Below are 19,998 nucleotides of genomic sequence, written 5' to 3' on the forward strand. Positions count from 1 at the left end.
AGTCGGCCTTTAATACTAGGGTTGAACGCACTTTACTGGCCTGGCAGATATGATATCGTTCAACGGCTATACTTTCAGTTTGGTAGCAAAGCTCCTTGTCAAGTGTCTTGCAGGCCGGCAACGGTTGAATGAATATTACTGGCTAGAAGCGGTCAAGAGTAAAGCCAGTGCTGGGCGGGACGTTTACCCACACATCGGCAGAGCACATCGCGCAGCTTATCAACGTTTCATGTACGTAGAAACATATCAGTGAGTAAAGTGACCCACTGCAGCTTGAATTCGACGTATTCGACGGGACTGAAAGAAAGGCTGTTTTGCCCACCACAAGGGGAAGAAGATTGACATCGTCGTTTCTGGCAATTGGACATCTAGCACAAAGCATGAATGCGCCTACGTGTGGCTGGTGAAAGTTCTCCATCATCGTGTCGTAGAAATTTCCAATTAGGTGATTGCGAGAGTGAATGTCTGCTTGTGCTCTCGTTGTTCATCAACATCAAAATTGACTGCATAGTGAGAGTTGCAATGCCGACGTTTATGTTGAATCGCGCCGATAACTTGGCTTTCGTAAGTCTGGTAGATCTACTCCAAGTAGATACAATGTCAAATCTAAGTAGGGAACTAGCGCCAAGAGTGATACTTGTGGTGGCTCCCGAAGGAGAGTCTCATGATGTTATTTTTTTCATCGACGAATTACCTCAGATCGAGTCAGGACAAAGCCAGTTAGGAAACATCGATCGAATAGTTCATGCCACATCAACCATTTGCTTCAGTTTTCTCTAGAGATACATTACTTCTTGATTTCTTAATATGCTGTTCATAACTTGTATAGCAAATCCATCCTTCACTCTAGCTTCCTAAAACCGATCGTTGTAGAGGCAAGGAGATGCAAGTGCGCACTAGCCATCAACCCTAGTAAGTTCCAGCGGACTTGATGACAATAGAGTCCTTGGCCAACTGTTCGTAATCGGCATTGCGCTTCTCTTCATCACGCTTATAGGTGCCTGCGGACTTGATTACAATAGAATCCTTCGCAAGGTCAGCGTACTACGTTATTTTGTCAGTCCATGTTCAAAAAAATGTATCCAAGGCCGGTTATGCACTCACCTCTTCGCCTCGCTTGTAGGTACCAGCAGACTTGATGACGATCGAGTCCTTGGCGAGCTTCTCATAATCGGCATCCCGCTTATAAGTTCCAGCAGACTTGATGATGATGTTCGCCTTCGCAACATTGGCGTATTCCGCGGCTCGCTTCTCTTCGTCACGCTTGTACGTGCCGGCAGACTTGATAATAATGTTGGCCTTGGCCAAGTCTGCATAGTCGTCAGCAGGGGCGGCGACAGGGGCGGCGATAACGCCAATGGCCTGTAGGGCAAGGACAGTGACAATGGAGATCTGCATTTTGGCGTGTAAACTTAGTAGAGAAGTATATAAAGTGAAAACCGGCAGTAGGCCAAGGTATCTCTTGCACGAGTCTGGGCCCTCTGGATACTTATACACCTTGAGGGCTAGCGCACTTATCTGGTCCTTGAGCAGGATGCTGCCCCTCATTGACGGCAACTCCGTCGCAATGGTGGCGTCTTATCGCATCCTACTGCTCCGGACGCTATTCAAAGCAACTGGTTTCTGAGCCTGTTTGAGCTCTTTGGCACACTCAATATCTATGAGACCAAGAACGGAAGGTATCCAGTGCAGATGTCACAGACGGGCCGTCTAGACCGTCTCAGGATCATCAACCGAGTATGTCTGGACTAATCAATCGGTCTGCTGCCATGACGTGATTGGGATTCCTCTGACTTGTTTTGAACCAAACATCCACAAGCAACTTAGAATGCCGCCGGATAGGTGGACGTGGGCTCAGCGTGAACCGGGGATCCGATCCCACAATGGCGGGGTTGCGCTTCCATCTGCTTCGGAATTCCACAGTCCAATGTTATCAAACTCCAATATGCAACCATCCGGCTTTTATTGATGACCAGTGTTCCGAAAAGGCTTGTAAGACAGTGATCCACACGCATCCGCATGAGGACTTTTGGAGCGGCCCCCATGCCGGAACTAGACCGCAATAAGCAGCTCAAATCCCGAAGGATTGCGCTATGAGAAAGTGAGTGGGCGAAAGTTTCATCGGCCCTCTTAAAAGCGATACACCAGATAACCACGAGTTCAAAACACCAATAGAGTATGAGGATCGTACATGGCAGAGCAGTCAGCTACAGGAACCTTCTGATTGTTGGGCGCACTCTCTTCTACTCACCTTCATAAGGCTTTTCAGCAAACCACTGCCTCCAGACTTTTTCAAGAACCGAACCGGAGAATCGTTTTCTCAAGATGTGGTGGAAGCTGCAGCGAAACTATGAAAGCCTTCCTCAATCGGAGGGGAAAGCAGTTAAGGCGAGCACCCCTTCGGCAACGTGGTTGACTCACCGATTGCCACGATCAATAATTGTGCTAGGGCTTACCAATTTTATTACGCTTGCTGCTTTCCTTTTCATCTTCAGTACAACTCCTTCTAAAACCAAATTAGTAGAGCAATGTACGTGGGAGCTATCAACAATATGTAAGCAGATACGTTTCCGACGTCAATCCATCCACTGACGAGTTGCAGCGCCCGCTTTTGAAGCAGTCAGGTACAAGGCGCCGGATCATTACAATGCAGAGTTCAGGCAGACAAACAAATGGCGCGGTCCTCCTGGATCGCACTCCAACGAAGTTGACCTTGCATGGCATGAAATCGAGCTAGGGGCTGGAGGCATCTGGGTTACTGAAGAAGAAGCCAAGATGCTAAACATGACTGACTCGCCAGAGATGCCCTTCCATAAGATCCCAGAAGAACAAGGCGGCGGGTATTTGGCCATGCTGGAGGTTTTCCATCTACTTCACTGTCTGGTAGGCCAAGTCTGCTGAAACTCACCAGACTCATAGTAGCTGAAACTCTAGTAGAACTCTTTGAGAATGGGGCTTTTCTTCAACTACGAACACTATAAATTTCTGGACGAGGGCGTCCCTGATGAGAATATACACTCACACTATGGTAAGATTCACATTCTCTTACGCTCAAAGCTCAACAAGCTTAACTGGTCAAACATGATGTGAACTCTGACTGACTTTCTATCCTCAATCTAGATCACTGCATAGATATGCTTAGGATGAATCTGCAATGCCAAGCAGATGTAACGCCGGCTCTCTTCGTGGACCCTTTAAACAACCCTTTGCGACGGGATGCTCTTCCAAACTGGTCATCTATGCATACTTGCAGAGACTTCGATGCGATTCTGGACTGGAACAAGCATGGCCCAAGGTCAGTGCGTTGGCGTGACGCAGGTGCCAATCCATCGTGGGATCCAAATCTCGAGGGGGCTGAGGAGGCGTTTCCACCGGAAGGAGTTGAAAAGGGACATCACCACTAGGGATGGTTGAAACTCTTTACTCGCACTACGTGTAATTCAAAGGTACGGTTTGCAACCATGCAGCCGGATTTTCTCACACATCCGGCCCATTGAAAAAAGAACAAAGAGCTTCACATGTAGGCTGCACTGTGATGAGCTAATACCAAACCCCGTTTTAAGAACCAAACGGAATTTGACATAAACTCTCGACATGGCAGTGGTCACATATGATCAAGCGAGCGGTTATTTTCCCCCACGCACGGGATTTACTGTAATTTTTACAACCGCTTTACTACCTGAGAACTTCTGTCCCGGGGAGCATGGCTGAGGCCCACGACAAGGGTTGACGTTTGGCGGTTTGAATAATTGACATTCGAGACTTAACCATTCGAAGGCCATGCCCACTCTAAATAGTTGAATGAGGCTAAAGACTGGACTCTTGCTGGCGTCACGCCTCACCTAGTTGCACAGTACCTCGAAGCATGCCCAAAGTGTTGATATTGTAGATATTGTCCAGCTGCTGTCGGTTTTTTCAAGTGACAGGTTAAATCAAATGTTGTTGGCAGGGACATCTGGTAGAGTATGTTTTCTCCCCAAGTAGCAGGTTTGTAGCCAAAACAGTCGGCCCTACGACCAGTTCGTCAAGCTTCAAGTTTTTTTCTCACTCAACAAAAGGATCTATTGGTTTAACCAACTACTCCGATAATTCGTCTTGGTAACCCTCCCCATATCTCCACTGTCTGGCTCTACGATATCTTAGTAGCAGGCAAGGCTCATTGTCCTTCCCGTAACACCTTGATCATGGTAATTTTGGGGAACTGAAAACCGCCCTCTTCCGACAACGTTCGTATTGTATCTCGTATCAGCTCAATAGGACAAGCCCATTCCCGTAGAGGCTCCCGTGAGAGGAACTTCATTGTCTTCAACACCCGAAAGCCTGCAACAGCCTCATGATAGTGACGTGATAAGCATTCCGAGTTCTCAACTTCGATTCTCAGGTGATAAATGAATCTCTTCTCCAGTTTTATCAACTTCAAGTCCCAGTATGTGGCTTGGATAGTATCAAACTCAAAGTTGACCCATATGTACCGCGGTGTGAGACCGCCTGCGAACGATTTCTCATACAATCCAAGATTTCGCGACTCGCGACACGTCTGCAGCACGGCGGGAGGATAGTTCGGCGAGTTGCAATAGAGTAGTGTGTAGTCCAGTGGGTAACGGCGATGTTTATTGAGTTCAGCATGAGCCCGAAATGTAAGTATTCGGGGCTCTCTTGTAAGCTGCCAGATGCGGATACGCAACTCGGAGGGGAGCTCGGAAAACAGGCAAAAAGTTGTCATCGCTGAAGCTAAGAAGTTTCAGACTTGATATGGAGACTGCTCGTAGCATGAAGGACTGTCTCCGTAACTGGACTCAACAAAGGAGAGCAAGCGGAGACGCGAACTCTGTATGAAGCATATCCGAATTTGCAAGGCGGAGGATCTTGATGTGCTATTTTGACTTTCGCGGCACCGTGAGCTTAAAGTAGACTCTAGTATCGCGTCGAGCCGGTACTACTTCTTGATTTGGCGACCTGCAGGTAAGACAGGCAGTACAAATTTACGTGAGGCTGCCAAGTTCGATGGCTTTGACTGTGCCACTTGCATATGTTCCGATACGTCATCCAACCGAGATAGCCTACGTCTTTCATATACCGGAATTACTTCCCATTGGCAGCTAACCATGTTGTCGCCGACACACCGTTGGCTTCCTTTTGCATATTGAGAAGGACAGGCAGTATTCGTTGTTTAAATAGCCACTAGCAGCGACCAAACAGCAGGGATTAAAACTACTTGAGGGTCATTCAAAATTTAATTTTAATGTACTTATTTGCTTTCATCTCTTCTTTTCTTATTCGTACAATTGCTGTGTAGTGTATAAATTTGCACGGGAACAGAAGTTTGTTTACGTGTCTACACAGTATACCCGGTGGTTCGCTTGTTCACAGCGCAGTGTGTCGGCGCAGCTAGTCTTCTGGCTGTAGACGGACTTGGGGCCCCGCTGCACGTGAAGTTGTGCGGCATGTCAATAAAACACAATCGTCTGATTTAAACATGCTGGCATGGACGAAGTCTCATGGACAATAAATCACGAGATCGGAGCTTTGGTACATAGGCAATCTCTTGGATAATTCACTTCGCAACGATGCAGGTGAGTCGTAACCACTTAGTCTTCTCGGGCAATGGCCATATTAGGCATGTAGCACGGGCATTTCGGCCGAATGATCCCACGGAACAGAAAGAGTGATAGACGAGGGCCCCCGCACTCTGCCATGCCAAGCTTCCCGTTGCCCGAGATCGTCTGAGACTGTGAGTGACATCAGCGAATGCAATATCTCATCTCCGCAGAAATGTCCCGCACCTAGTTAAGCCTCGATAATTCTAGAAATTGGCTGAACGGATCCATACAGGCGAAAATCATTGGTGGGATTGGCATGGGGACATCGCGGCATTGGTTGCTTGACTGCCGTAATCGCTTCATTCGGCGTAGTCACCGCCGAGATGCGACAATGCAACACTGAACATCTGTCACGAGCATACAAATAGAATAAGGACCAAACCATACGCGCATAAGAACAGCCATCTTCTTCTGGTTGGACGCCATTTGCTCTCCCATCCCGAGTTGCCTGATATCTTCTTGAACGCTATTCGGCCGTCTTGTGCACACTTTGGACTCCAAAATTTCTCAACTTGACAAAATGAGGCTTCAGAGCGTTGCAGCTATCCTGGCAACGGCCGTCACATCGGTGTCCGCAAATCCCCTCGGCCAGGTTAGCGCACCGGATATCCGACAAGCCAAGCCACCCTATTTTCTCCTCACCGGTGACTCGACCGTCGCCATCGGCGGTGGGTGGGGGGACGGATTTTTGTCATTTGTTAAGTCACCTGCTGACGGAAAGAACTATGGCAAGAGCGGTGCGACAACGGTATCATTTAGAGCCCAAGGTATCTGGGATACAGTGATTGCAGAGGTTGAGTCGAACAAGAATGGCTTCAGCCCGATCGTCACGATCCAATTCGGCCATAACGACCAAAAGGCTGCTGCAAACATTTCCTTAGAGCAATTCCAGGCAAATCTCGAGACATTGGCAAATGAAGTCACAGCTGCTGGCGGAACTCCAGTAAGCCAATCCCTCAAACGTAGCGACTGAAATAGCCAGCTGCTGATGACTATTTCTAAGATTCTCATTACGTCTCTTACTCGCCGTACTTTCAGCGGCGGTAAGGTCATCCAAAACCTTGAGAACGAGCGCATCCGAGCAATTGCTGCCGCTGATGCCGTGGATGCTACATATCTCGACCTGAACACTGCCAGCACTAATTACATCAACGCCATTGGCAACGAAAACGGACACAAATACGATCTAGCGTCTGGTGATTCCACGCACTTGAACTCTGCAGGAGGGATTGTCTTTGGTCGCCTGGTTGCTGATCTCCTTCTCGAGAAGCGGACGGACCTCACTGAATTCATCATTGAGAACAAGGCCTTGAGCGACAAGATCAAGGATGGGGAGTTTGCCACCGGGGATGAAACAGACTAAATGATTCGTCAACATACAAAATTTCCTCGTTGTGTTTCATGATCAAATACAATTGCCACTTCAATATCAAAAGTGTTCTTGGACAGTCAGCAACGAATGCCTCGCGATCCTGATTTATGACTGGTCAGTTTCATAAAGTATGCAGGTAGCCAGCTCACATGTCCTGTAAATCTCTTCCCTTGCTACATTACGGAGATCTTCAACTCTCTTGCCGCTATTTTTCGGGTGCTTTAGTGGCATGATGGTCCTAAAGTAATCGGACTTCTTTCTATTGGAACAATCAAATCTCCTGGTTAGAACTGAAATACCGAAACTTCAGATGAGCCCGTCTTGTTTTGTCCTCGTTCTGTGCTTCTCGGAACCTACCAAAGAACAGGACTATTTGTACTATTAATCCTTAGAGAGATGTGTCTCGCGCCACGATTCTCTAAGGCGGAAAGTGAGATACACTAACCCCGCGCAAATGAATTGGATAGCAACAGACACAGTTGAAACCTAGCTGACGCCATTCGCCTCGATTAAGGGAAGACAGACTGCTGTTAAAAGACATGCGAACATATGTCTCATCATATAGTAACCAGCTCGAATATACAAATCAGCAATTACATTTGTTGGAGATGTTCCCAGGGCTTACCGGAAGCTTCTCCATTTTGGTGTTGCACAACGTCCAGAAAGTAAGCATTCAAGCTTGGTAATGCCGTCAACTGTGCAACAACCTAAAAGAACATGCAGATGACTGGCAGTGGAATGTTTCCAATTTTCTTTTCCGAAGTCCAACCATAAAATATCATGGTAGAAGGCAGCATTAGGCTCAAGAAGATAAGCCTGCTCCGAAGTCTTTCTATTGAGAGTCGCACTCCACATTTCTGAATCCACGAGGCCACGGTGTAATAATCCGCCCACCTTCCGCCAATCTGAATGCCAACTACATATCCAACGCCTGGTGCAATATAGAGAAGGCCTGATTGCAATTCGTAAGAGGAAACCTGGGATCGAAGATTCAAAGCTAGAGAGTACCTCTTTCGGCAACAATATCCATCGAGGCTGAGAAGGACTTGCCTGAATCCAACGTCAGATTTCCCCTTGGCTAGCTTCCATTGGAGGTCCGGGCTCGGTCGTTGGTCTATAGAGCTGATTCTTCCCTTTAAACATATGCTTACTAAAACATGCGAACTCGGCTCTATGAACTGTATCGGCAGCTGGTGGATGTCTCGCACTTCTAATACTCTAGACTTCGACTCAAAGCAGGGACACAGAATGAAGTTTCAAAATCATATCATTCCCAATTCCTCAATTGTTTGGAACTTACACCTATGAATACATGTACCGATAGCACAATTCACCTCTCTCTGTGTCCATTATATCGGCGACCGTGACATCTTTATCCAACCCTGCAAGCGGCAGTGTATCAGTCAGACTGACATTACCGCGATCGCCTGTACCGCCGTAGTCGTGCACTCGATTCTTCTTGTCTCGCATCTGCCATAGCCACCAGACCCTGTCAAGCTGTGCGTGATGAAGGTAGAAGATGGGGTCTGGTGTTCTCAAAACGTCAGCCAACAAGTTTTGTCTCTAAGTGATGAGAAAAATAAGTGAAATAAGGGGATATATGGAAATACAGAAAGCGTACCGTTGGGCGCTGTAAAGCTGCTAAAGTCTCCCCTGATTCCCAGCGGGATGATGTCGTGGGGTCCCATTTCCAAGGCAAGGAAGAATTCTTCATAGCTTGTCGCCGCCATGACCTTTTCTAGTGCCTCTGGGTTCATGTAATGCGCGTACCAGTCCTCGTTGAACGAGCGAGCGAGGCAATGAGGGTCGTACATGCTGCCGTACCATTGCGGCCTCAGATTCTTGAACGGCAAGTCGGTGACACAGTGGGCACTCTCGTGCTCAGGCGCTTTGGGATCTCCGTCGCCACCGAAGCCGAGTTTGCTGTCGAATACGGGCGAATTGGTGATATCATCCCAATCAAGGCTCCAGTCCCAGAATCTGTATGTCGTCGTATCCGTTAGCTACGCTACAATGAGATGACATGATCAAATAGTTTGTGGCAAGGGAATTTCGTTGCTTACGGAATTGCTCCTGTATAACCACAGGATTTTCGAAGATATCTCTCGTAGACGAAGATGAAACGTCGGTGCCACGTCAAGAAAGGGGCTTTCGTATGGGCTACGTGAGGAAAAGGTCAGCTCCGATACGGCATCAGTAAAGCAATAGGTCTAATCGCAACTCACTGCTATGGGCGACGAGGTTATGCACCCACGAAAAGTCGTTGTACAGCGACCCGTTTAGGCCCAATACAGATGGCGAGTCGACAAAACATTGAAATGCATCAATGTAGTCCCTTTTCTCCTGCTTTGACAAGCTCCTCCATTCTCTCCTTAAGTATAGCTCTTTACAACTCCCTGATGTATCGACTGGTGTCGCGAGAGGTGAGAAATCAGCTCCCCAGTATTGGCCTGATGTGTAACCCAGAGCAAAGACTACGCAACCACCGAGAACGGCAGCGCAGACAAGCGATGCGACTTTAACGTACGTCGACCATGGTCGTCTGGGAGCTACTTCGAGGAGCTTCTCGTCAGCTAAGTCGGGATCGCGTAAGACATCCGATGTTGGCACATGGACATATTGCTGCTGCGACGAATGCGCCAAAGGAAACATATTGGTTTAGTAGCCAGCTTGGCGAACGCTCGCACTGCATTCACATATGGCATGCCAGATCCAAAGAAGGGCCAGTGATTGTCAGGTTACCACACAATGGCCATGATTGGAGTGTGTAAACTCTGAAGGGCGTGTAATGGGACATTCTTCCGTTTACTTTGCAAGACAGAGGAATTCAACAAGAGGCCTTACATAACAATATTGGAAAGCACACTCTACCATGCAAGCAGGGATTGCGGAACCCGACCGCCCGCTTCTGGTCAGGTTGGGTTGACTGAATCGGTGGCATGGGTTGAACCCCTGGCAATTAGCGCGCTACTTAAAGTGAAACGAGTAGAGGGCCCCCTTTCCAATTCGCTACGATCCAGAGATGTTTTAAGCTTCTATTGTGGGCTGGCTAGATGAGGTGGCAAGTACGGACGGACACAAGGCGTTCTGCATGGGTTTCTTGTTGACTGTATATAGTAGCTAAAGTAACCCTGAAGGCCTGTGATGCTAGCGCTTCTGGTAATTGGCGCTTCCAAATCGAGGCTTCTGCTCCTCTTATCTATAGAAGACTTTTCGTGAGTCAGCGGTGAAAGGATAACAGTTGAGGCATAGAGCGTTGAAAGTTTGGTACGCGAATGTTGTATTGAAAGTTGAAGGGGGCCCGTACAATATTCCATCCGCCCTCACAAGAGGGGTTAAGGAACGGATATAGAAGGTGCAGCCTCTTGATGGCAACTCTGTGTTGATAAGAATAAGCTGCCATTTAAGTTCGGTTACCCGCGCATGCAGCTTCTCCAGAACAGCTGCGGATGGTTTACCGCAATTCTGAATCCTGACACGCGCTAAACAACGCTTGATGGAGCCGCCGGCGTCCACCCTGTCACCGTGAAAAGGAGACGACATTGGTCGGCCAAGCTCCTGATCGCTTGGCCTGCGCTTACGAACTTTTCCCGAGGTGCGAGGCACTCCTTTATGGGGCCGCCTGCAATGCCCACGTGCTAGTTTGAGAAGTGATTTCTCGGGTCGCGGGCCTTTTTGTTGTCGCGTAGGTACAGGACATGACGGGAACCATAAAAATCGGAATTGCATCGCCAAATATTTCTCGTCTCCACTAGTCTATCTGCGGACAGAGATCCTTTCCATCCGCCAGACGATGGATAACATGGATATACAGTGCCGAGCTATTGTGAACAGGGAATTAGGAAGGAAAACATAGTAAGGACTGGCTTGACTGCGTGTGCACACACATGAAGTCAAAACCTCCATACGTCAAGGCCATTTAGAAATGCGAGGCCGTCTCTAGCCAAGAATGTAGTATCAAAGTGACAAGGCGGCTGGGCGGCTCTCATAACCATGGCATAGCAAACAAATCTGCATGGTGTCTCTTGGCGGCCTGTATATCGAACGACCGGAAGGCCAAGCGCGAAACTCATACTTCTCACATGGTACCGAGGCAACCAAGCAGGGAGAAAAGAAATGCCCAAGAGGAGAAAATTGGATACAGATATGCTATCTCAACACGGTCAAGCGTGTATGGTATTTTTGGGTGGGGCGCCTATTTAGGAGGTATTACCCAGGGGCCTGGTCTCCGAGGTGGGACTGGACCTGATCAGGGGCTGCTCCTCCTATCACGTAGTTAAAAGCTTGCTGCGAATTAGATCGGTGAACTCTAGAATCGTAAACTTTAGATTCCCGTTGTCATGATCTTCATATTGTCCGAGATATTGATAAACTTTCTCGAGTGGTGGTAACAAAGTACGTCATCCCGTACTCGGTGCGCCATCGCGATACCAATCCTTCGTTTTCCAATGCGCTTATGTTAACTATTTCTAAACCGATGCCTACTTTATCACAAACAAAATAACAAGAGAGAATACGAGGTGCGAAAGAGCCATGAGTAACAGAGACCGCCTGTTAGGGAGCAAGCTTTGCCCCTTCTGTAAGACGGGCCCAATCTCGAAGAGATCTTGGCAGACTCCTTTAATCAGAAATCGCTATGCAGGGTGTGTAGCCAACTCCAGAGATGCCATGGTCATGCTCCAATCACAGCATTGCAATACAAATGCGGGCTTTGAGGCTCGGCAAGCAAGGTGTTGGCTCCGAGAGCCTCGTACACTCGGATCAGCTACCCGAACGTAAGGGTCCTGGATGTACAAACCTCCAAACCGAGTCTGGTTGGATATATAACAGATGGGCGTTTGCTCCTGCATCTTCACTTCTTTTATACCTCCTCAGAGAACATCTCCAGTTACATTCGCTTCAGCTGCATTCGCTTCAGCATTCGCTCTTTTTTTACTTCTTCCTTGTCCGATTACAGAGAACTCTTCTAGCAACAGCTTGTCTGCAGCTTTGACCATCCTTTCCAAAGTCACCATCTAACAGCTTTTCATCTATCACAATGAAGGTCTCTGTTTTCGTTCTCGGCGCCGTTGCCCAGGTGGCATCTGCCCACTACTTCTTCGACGCCACGGTCGTCAACGGTGTTGCCTCGTCGTCTTTCAAGTACATTCGGGACTTCACTCGCCCAACGAAGTACAACCCCATCAAGTTCTCGTCCAACCCTGCTGCGGACATTCGTGACAACTCTCACGTCGATGGACCCGATATCAGGTGCAACCAGGGCGCCTTTTCCGCGGCCGGCCGCACCGAGGTGTTGACCGTTAGCGCCGGCTCCGAGGTTAAGGTCCAGCTGGGCGTTGGTGCCAAGATGCAGCACCCAGGTCAGTACTCACCATCTCTGTTTCCCCAAAAGTCCCATTCCTTTACGTGAAAATAAAGGGATGGAATTTGGGACCTTTAGCAAGAGAGCAAGATCTAATGTTGGCGACGGATATAGGACCCTCTCTGGTCTATCTGTCCCGCGCCCCTGGTGACAACGTTAAGGCCTATGATGGATCTGGAGACTGGTTCAAGATCTACCAGGATGGTGTCTGCAACACGGCCGCCGACTTCACCAAGAACGCTTGGTGCTCCTACGACAAGAACTTCATTGCTGCCACTATCCCAAAGAACACCCCCAGCGGAGAGTACCTCTTCCGTGCTGAGCACATCGGTAAGTTGGCTTTTGCCTCTTCTGTTCCGTTTCATTGTACAGGTGATCTGACGATTTTCAGGCATTCACCGCTCCCACGTCAACCAGCCCGAGCACTATGTCTCTTGTGTGCAGATCAAGGTTGTGAACGGAGGAACCGGCACCCCCGGGCCCATGGTCAAGTTCCCCGGCGCCTACAAGGACACCGACGCCTACGCGAAGTTCAGCATCTACGGCGGCCAGAAGGCCTTCCCCTTCCCCGGCCCTGCCGTCTGGAGCGGTGCTGCTGGTAGCTCTTCTTCCAGCGCCGCTGCGGCCGAGGTTCCTGCTGCCGCTGCTCCCGCCACGACCCCCGCCACAACCCCTGCTGCTGCTGCTGGCTCCAAGTGCTCCTCCTTCTACGGACAGTGTGGTGGGAAGGGATTCACTGGCTCCACGTGCTGTTCTCGCGGATCTTGCAAGGTTGTCAACGAGTGGTACTCGCAGTGCGTGTAAGCGTACCGCGGCAGGACACTAGGTCTGCCATTACATGAGCTTTACAAGCTTTCGATCTCTGTGATCGTTCTCATGCATATCGAGTTCAGAGGGTTGACGAATAAAACCGTCGTTGAATCCTAGCATATATCTTCTCTTCAATACTGTAACTTAGTAACAATACAACACATCGCGAACTGACACTGTTTCAGTTATGCTGGACATCAAGCATGAGGACCTTGCTGCATGATGAGGAATTGGGTGCGGCAAAAGACAACAAACCACTATACAAGGAAATTGATTTGCTGTCCATCGTATGACCTCATCTGACGTTAAATTCGGGAGTTCTGACCAGATCTAATATGGAAATATGGAAATCGGTTAAACATAGCGCTATCATGTTTCTTTGCGGCTCAAATACTTGTTCTCTATCGTGTGATTGCATGGTACTCTTAACTTGGCTGTAGCTTTAGTTAACGCATGGTAATTCAACACCTTAGGAAACACGAGTACTTGACACAAACATTAGTGGGATCCGAAACCAAGGTGGTAAGCTTGAAGCAGAACGATGCGGTCTTTCGAGAATTCACAACCGCTTGGCGTTGCGTCTGCCCACGCCTAGACCTTGAATACTTTTTACCTCAACTCCTTGACGCTTCATGCCAAAGTAAAAGCAAAAGCTCTAGTATAGTCTTATGCTCAAAGTTAGCTTTATACAAAGGGCTAATGTGCTTGTTTAGAATAGCAAGGCGATTGGGAATGTGTTAATACACAATTAATTTCGGTATCCGGTTGAGCAGGGGATATTCTGTTGCTTCCATTATCCTTTTGCTTGAGCCTTGAGAGCGGGAACCACAAAGTGATAATTGTAACGACTATTGAATATTTGAATTCTCCAGTTGTCCCCAGAGATCGTTGTTTGTAGTCTAGGGTACTAACAGTGCGAAGGAAGCGAATAAGGTCACTTTCATGCCTTTATTATGTGTTTTAGTATCATTACTGTCATCCAGCACACAGCAATCAGTAAATTCTTTTTCTTGATTAGTCTCGCAGTACTGAGAATCAGAAAATTCATGTGAACATTTTGTTAGTCCTCATGAATCAATAGTTTCGTTGCCAGGCGACCATGGCTTGGGACGAGAAACTCGAGTTGCGCGAAGTGGAAAGCCAACAGGCCCGAAGTAGATTGACAGACGGTATCACAAGCCTAAATCCAGAGCTTTCATGAGAGAACCCCAAACCATTGGGAAAGCGGCTCGGTTGTATTAATCTCCCGTAACTTAGGGTTGGGCCCGAGTACTTGATCGGTCAGGCGACGGATAAGGATGGGGGCACCCTAGGGATCACCGAGTACTCGGCAGATATGAATGGTCAGGATACTCATTAATAAAGTAAATAAGAGACCGATAAGCAGCAATATACAGGAATGGCAGAACGGTATAAAATCTTATTATTTGATGTCTCCCCCTACACTGGAGAGAGCTCTCGTTTAGTTCTTTACTACGTACGACCCCAGCCTCCGACAGACAGCGACCCGGGCCTTGTGAAAGATTCATAATCGTTAGCACTCTCCATAGGCAACACTTCTGTCAGTGGTGGGCACATCGTGTCCAAGTGGTTCAGAAGGGTTCACAGTGTTTAAGGTTCATGTTCACTATTGACTAAAATTTGGAAATAAGGGACCGAAGAAGAACAAACTACGGGCGGGGACTTACGGTTTGGTAATATTTCGCTTTTCATAGACAATGTATGGACACTTCGGTAGTTAAGTCTCTAGGGCGAACAATATTCTTCGACACGGCCAATAATCAGATAAAGGGCACATATGGAATTGTTCCATCACCTCACTGCTGACCACTGTTTGTTGGACTGCAGACGTTGCGTGCCATCAAACCACGAGTGGCGCAAAACCAATCTGAAGCAATTATGAGCTCTTGTCGGAATAGCTTACGCGCGCTGCTTGAGGCACACGATAATAGGGGTTGACCGTCAATGTATTGTTGCCGATGATGCTCTAAGCCCTAGATATCTGGCAGATCTGGCCGTTACATAGGCTGGATCCTGCTGACTAATGTACAGGTGGCATTGCCGCTTGGATACGTACGAATGCGTGCAAATCTCTATTCCAACAGCTCTCTTCATTTTGAAACCGTATGGGTCCCGATACTTCACAATCTTGAATTGTTTAGACCACATCACGTCCATGACTCTCGACTTCCAACTGCTGGTTTGAATTGCGTACGAAAAGCTGGATCAAGTAAACCAAAAAAATTGGGCGTGATAGGAATGGTGCAGATTCAGAAGACGTACGAGAACGCAGGGGAGCTTTCAATGTCAGAAACTGACTGGCAACAATATTCTCAATTTTTTTGTCGCTCGAATCTTCATCTTTCCTTCCTTTGGAAGAACTATACTTCAAGCCATTGATCATCTTGTCCCGGGTATCTTTGTTCCGAACCAAACGCTCAAACGTCCAAAAGCGCCTTCCTTGGCTTCTTCGCTCGGAAAAGCATCACCTGGCCAATGACCCAGGTCTCTACCTCCTCAAACTCCTGATCCAACGCCTCCTGGATGTCCTCCTTCTTGTCATCCCAGTTGTTAAATACTCCCCACCATTTGTTGTACCACCGAAGCTGGAACTTGGTGAGCCAGCTGGTCGACTCGTTCGGACCGAGCACCGTGCAGCCTGCCAACACGCCGTTCTCGGTCAAAAGCTCTTTATACATGCCAAACGCGCGTAGTTTCGCCTTTTCGCCGGGCATGCAGTGAAAAAGGTTGAACATTGATATGGAATCGAAACGCTCGCCTAGGAGTTGCTTTGGGGGCGGCTCCGTGACGTCGGCCTCGACACAGAGAACCTCGGTGTTTGTGGCGACTGAATCAATCCGAGCCGTTGCGGCCTTGAGGGGATTCGCCGTCAGGTCCAAGAGTGCAAGGCGCTGCTTGCTGTTCTTGCGGAACGGGCGCGCGAGCGCCGCGGCAGGGAACCAGCCTGTGGCAACGCCGCAGTCGAGGTGGTTGCGAGAAAAGTTCTCGGCGAAGAAAGGGAGAAGAATGTCCTCTGTTGAGCACTTCCATACGTATTTCATGTTAAAACCCAAGACATACTTGTCGTAAAACAAAGTGAGGAAGGACGGCGAGTAAACTGCACCGTATGCGGCATTAGGGTCAGCCCCGAGGTCAGCCATCACGGATAAGGAGATGGGAGGGTGGGGTGGAGGAACGATCGGAGGTGATGGAGATGATGGTGTTACGGCTCGAGCTTTCTCGACGAAGATTGGCACTGCAGTAGGAGCAGCCGTCGGATTCTCTGGGGAGACGATGATTATCACTTTATCAGTGGATTCGTACCTGAGTCGGAACACCAGCAACCAGCCTCGACACATCCCATCCGGTTAAATTCCGCAGTGGTCCTATCTTCATGGACCCGAATACTCGATCTTGCACTAACAAAACTACTTTTCGGCCGCACCCAATCAGGGATTTCGACTTGAAGTAGACTGGGAAGTTACGCTACGTTGCATTTCTGTAGCTATTCCATTGCTTGTTCAGAGTAAAGAAGTGGTCCCCGAACCTGCAACTTGGTGGGTTGAACTGCCGGGCATCCCTTCTGTTTCTGGCACTTGCATAGTCACCTACGTATGCTGTTGGGACTAGAACAACTGGTCCGAGGCATTGCTCAGGTCGAACCCCGGTCAGCCACTCATTGCTTGCAAAAGTAGGGTTAAATGCCGCAAAAGACCCATGAGTGCCGGTTGGCCCAAGACCTGATTCTTCATGTACGCGTGCATTACATGTAACCTCACAGAACGCTGACGCCAATAAACGATTGGAGAGTCCGAATGGCCTCATTATAACATGGTCTGCTGAGTTACATCTGCACAATTGAGAAGGATGCACCCCTAACGGCCTCGAGCATCCCCACCATTCCTGTATGCAGTGATCGTCTCTTGGCTGACTACGCCGCACTCCTACGTTGCAAGCTTGCGAACCTTGCAGGGTCCTATTGATATTCTGCATGCGAAGATTCAATAACCCCAAAGAAGCTCTGCTCGCTAGAATGATGTCCAACCGCACTTCAATCCACACTTCAATGCCCGCCACCGTTACTTGTCTGTGAGCTTTACACAGTTCGAGTAGCACATAATCCTTCGGAACGTGTTATTCTTGAAAAGGGATTGAATGCCCGGCTTCTTTGGTTTCATTTTGAACGCAAAATTTAAGCATAATGGTCGCTACCTTTGTGCATACGCTGGGTTGTGGTATATCATCCAATGCCATCATAACATACATTTTTAGACGCCTTTTTAACCCTGTGAACTAAGATTGGAAACAGACGATTGCGATACCGACGCTTGCGCTGAACGCGATGAGCTTGCCAGCGATGCAGACGATGATGTGCCACTACGTGGCTTCCGGCAGTACACCGTCAACCTAGAATTGTGATGGAACGTTGGCAAAGGCACTTGATACAATCTTGGGGGAGAGTACACTCACAGTGTCATGAATGAATGGTAGTTGGTGTCCGCAATCTCTTTACGGACCTTCTTCAACAGCATTTGGACCTGACTCTCGGACCAACCAAGGCCGATGGTGAAGACAGGAACGCTGAGTGGTTCAATGATGGCGTTCCAATTTGTGATCATCATCGCGCCGAATCTCTGGCACTTTTTGCCCGGATAACACGGATTCGTGGGTGCAGCGTGCTTCGTTAGTTTCATCCTCTCGAACCCGGCCTTCTCCAACAGCTGTTGATATTCCTTGGGGTACTCAAGGTCGCGGCCCATATTTTTGAGACCCTGGCCAAGGAGCGAATTCCACTTTTGGAACGAGCTACCCTCTAGAGAACGATCTGGAGACTGGAGGACGGCAATCCACTCGGTGAACTCGACCCAGCCGCCAGGATTCAAATGGTCGTAGATTGACTGAATAAACTTCTCCTTGTCCACCACATCGCCGAGCATACGGACATGGATATAGTCGAACTGCTTGTCGAGAGTCCAGTCGGCTGTGGCGTCCATGACCTTGAATTGGCAGTTGGGTACTGAGTACGGCGGGCGTACTTTTTCGATATCGATGCCCACGACGGCACAGTTCGGATTCTTCTTAGCTAACGGGCGGGGGTTAGTGTGGACCGCGCACCACGACTGCGAAGGAACTTGCCATATTCCTGCACAAAGGTTAGCCGAGTCATCTCGCGATAGTTACATCACTCATACGGAAACAAAGGGGTTGGTGTTGGGAGAGGAGTACGCACTAATGCCCATAGCCCCGGTCCCGTGCCAACATCGAGCGCCGCCCTGGCTTTCACGACCGGGGCTAAGTGGAGTCTGCTGTCAAAAAGCTCGGCAATGATTTGGTGTTGAAGAACTGTAAGCAGGTCAGCACGCACGTCTGGGGCTACGAGATCCACGCGCTGCAGGACACGCGGGTAGTGGTTGAGGGGAAAGGAGAAGTGCCCCTTACCATTTCTGTCTTGTTCCTCCTAGGCACGGCAACGCATATTAGCAGGCGCAATGTCGGCGATTGGAGGCTGACAAGCTGTGAGAGGTGGACATACCTTGCTATTCGGTACGAAACCGAAGCGCTTCCCGGTTTTTGCGAACTTGTGGAAGATTGATTGGAAGATGGATCTGGAATCTTTGGAGCGTGATCTGCCTGAGCCGCTACTGTGTGGGCAGGAGGGGTTAGTCGGGTCCTTCAAAAGAAACCTTGGCGCCCAGGCGACTCTTGAGACAGGCGACGATGCAAGGCATCACACCGTGGTCTCCCCAGAGCGGACTCACTGTGTCGCCGTACGGATGCTCGCGGCCGGCGTTGCGTCGTCCGAAAAGTCGTCGGAGTCGGATCCTCCCGCCCATAACGCGCGGCTAACCTCATCGGACGTTGGGCTTGGATGGTCATCGGGGTAGTCCTGTATCTCCCACAAAACTCAATTGCCAATTCTCTACCACGAATCAATGATTGGCAAGGGTGGTGAGCCATACTTCTTGTTCGCCAGACTGCATCGAAGGCCTCGTCGAGGGCGGCGTGCGCGGCCTTCCACTGTCGGTTGAAGAGTTGCGGGGACGGTCAGACGATGAACTAGCGGTGAGAAACGTCGATGTGGAGGCGGCCGAGACGCTGTTGGCGGCCGTTGAGGGACGCGGGTGCTGCCGTCCCACGGGCGAGCCAGGAGCAGTCGAGCTACCGCCGTTTTTGCGAAGCCGATGTTGGTTGTGTCTGTCCATCAACCTGCAGTCCGCCTTGGGCGAGGCTGTGGGCAAGGGAGGGTTGTGGTAGGTTTAGATGCCGATGTGGTGTGATGCACCCAGCTTGCAGCCAGTAAGCAAGGGCAAAAGGAGGGACGACAGGAACAGGACGATAAGGTGTGACCCCGTCTCCGTCTGCAGCAAGGGGAAGATGTAGGAAGAAGTGATAGACAAGCAGCAAAAGAGGGTTGCGAAATAGACAAGGACGTCCCATGAACTTAGAACAGCAGCAGTTGGTCTTGTTTTTTCTTGTTTTTTCATCCTGGGAGGAAAAACGGGCTAGGGCAACAGTTTATTTTTTTCTGCTATTACATAGATACCACCATGGTTGGTTAGCTGCGCGGACAGTGCCGTCGTCAATACCCCTGTCGCCTCCTCCTTTTCTACGCTTTAGTCGCTGGGGGAGAACAAGAACCCTGTACTGATTTGGGGGCAAGCGTCGTTGTCAGTGAGCTGCGGAAACGTGCGGGGCGCCGTTCGGCGCTTTATCAGAATCCGTGACAATGCATCGGTACGGATACATAGACCGGATACCCTCAAAACCAGGCCGACATTCGTCTCCATGCGCTAGGCTCCAGTGAGCCTGGTTATGAGAACTTTTGCGAGCGTAGGAAATGCGGCCTAAGTATG

The 19,998-nt window shown here is 49.2% G+C and overlaps 7 protein-coding genes across 7 annotated transcripts; 3 read left to right on the plus strand and 4 right to left on the minus strand.

The window, feature by feature from the left end:
• Positions 1-909: 909 nt before the first annotated feature.
• On the minus strand, positions 910-1,398 carry ColSpa_03724 (uncharacterized protein; the record flags this gene model as incomplete). Its single annotated transcript, XM_049269936.1, has 2 exons — positions 910-1,026; positions 1,105-1,398. The coding sequence occupies 2 exons, from the start codon at positions 1,396-1,398 to the stop codon at positions 910-912; spliced, it is 411 nt and encodes a 136-aa protein (XP_049125893.1).
• Positions 1,399-6,120: 4,722 nt separating this feature from the next.
• On the plus strand, positions 6,121-6,963 carry ColSpa_03725 (rhamnogalacturonate lyase; the record flags this gene model as incomplete). Its single annotated transcript, XM_049269937.1, has 2 exons — positions 6,121-6,543; positions 6,583-6,963. The coding sequence occupies 2 exons, from the start codon at positions 6,121-6,123 to the stop codon at positions 6,961-6,963; spliced, it is 804 nt and encodes a 267-aa protein (XP_049125894.1).
• Positions 6,964-8,274: 1,311 nt separating this feature from the next.
• ColSpa_03726 (tyrosinase ustQ) lies at positions 8,275-9,624 on the minus strand (the record flags this gene model as incomplete). The annotated part of the gene is made up of 3 exons (XM_049269938.1): positions 8,275-8,498; positions 8,594-8,952; positions 9,227-9,624. 3 exons carry the CDS (start codon positions 9,622-9,624, stop codon positions 8,275-8,277), a joined length of 981 nt encoding a protein of 326 aa, XP_049125895.1.
• Positions 9,625-12,010: 2,386 nt separating this feature from the next.
• ColSpa_03727 (putative endo-beta-1,4-glucanase D) lies at positions 12,011-13,138 on the plus strand (the record flags this gene model as incomplete). The annotated part of the gene is made up of 3 exons (XM_049269939.1): positions 12,011-12,332; positions 12,413-12,664; positions 12,726-13,138. 3 exons carry the CDS (start codon positions 12,011-12,013, stop codon positions 13,136-13,138), a joined length of 987 nt encoding a protein of 328 aa, XP_049125896.1.
• Positions 13,139-15,582: 2,444 nt separating this feature from the next.
• Positions 15,583-16,305, minus strand: ColSpa_03728 (methyltransferase ctvB; the record flags this gene model as incomplete). The annotated part of the gene is made up of 1 exon (XM_049269940.1): positions 15,583-16,305. One exon carries the CDS (start codon positions 16,303-16,305, stop codon positions 15,583-15,585), a length of 723 nt encoding a protein of 240 aa, XP_049125897.1.
• A 1,305-nt stretch (positions 16,306-17,610) lies between these two features.
• Positions 17,611-18,384, minus strand: ColSpa_03729 (secondary metabolism regulator laeA; the record flags this gene model as incomplete). Its single annotated transcript, XM_049269941.1, has 2 exons — positions 17,611-18,227; positions 18,375-18,384. 2 exons carry the CDS (start codon positions 18,382-18,384, stop codon positions 17,611-17,613), a joined length of 627 nt encoding a protein of 208 aa, XP_049125898.1.
• Positions 18,385-19,077: 693 nt separating this feature from the next.
• On the plus strand, positions 19,078-19,399 carry ColSpa_03730 (uncharacterized protein; the record flags this gene model as incomplete). Its single annotated transcript, XM_049269942.1, has 2 exons — positions 19,078-19,093; positions 19,119-19,399. The coding sequence occupies 2 exons, from the start codon at positions 19,078-19,080 to the stop codon at positions 19,397-19,399; spliced, it is 297 nt and encodes a 98-aa protein (XP_049125899.1).
• Positions 19,400-19,998: the final 599 nt, after the last annotated feature.

Source organism: Colletotrichum spaethianum, assembly GCF_022836535.1.
Source record: "Colletotrichum spaethianum MAFF 239500 DNA, contig07, whole genome shotgun sequence".
Taxonomy (NCBI): domain Eukaryota; kingdom Fungi; phylum Ascomycota; class Sordariomycetes; order Glomerellales; family Glomerellaceae; genus Colletotrichum; species Colletotrichum spaethianum.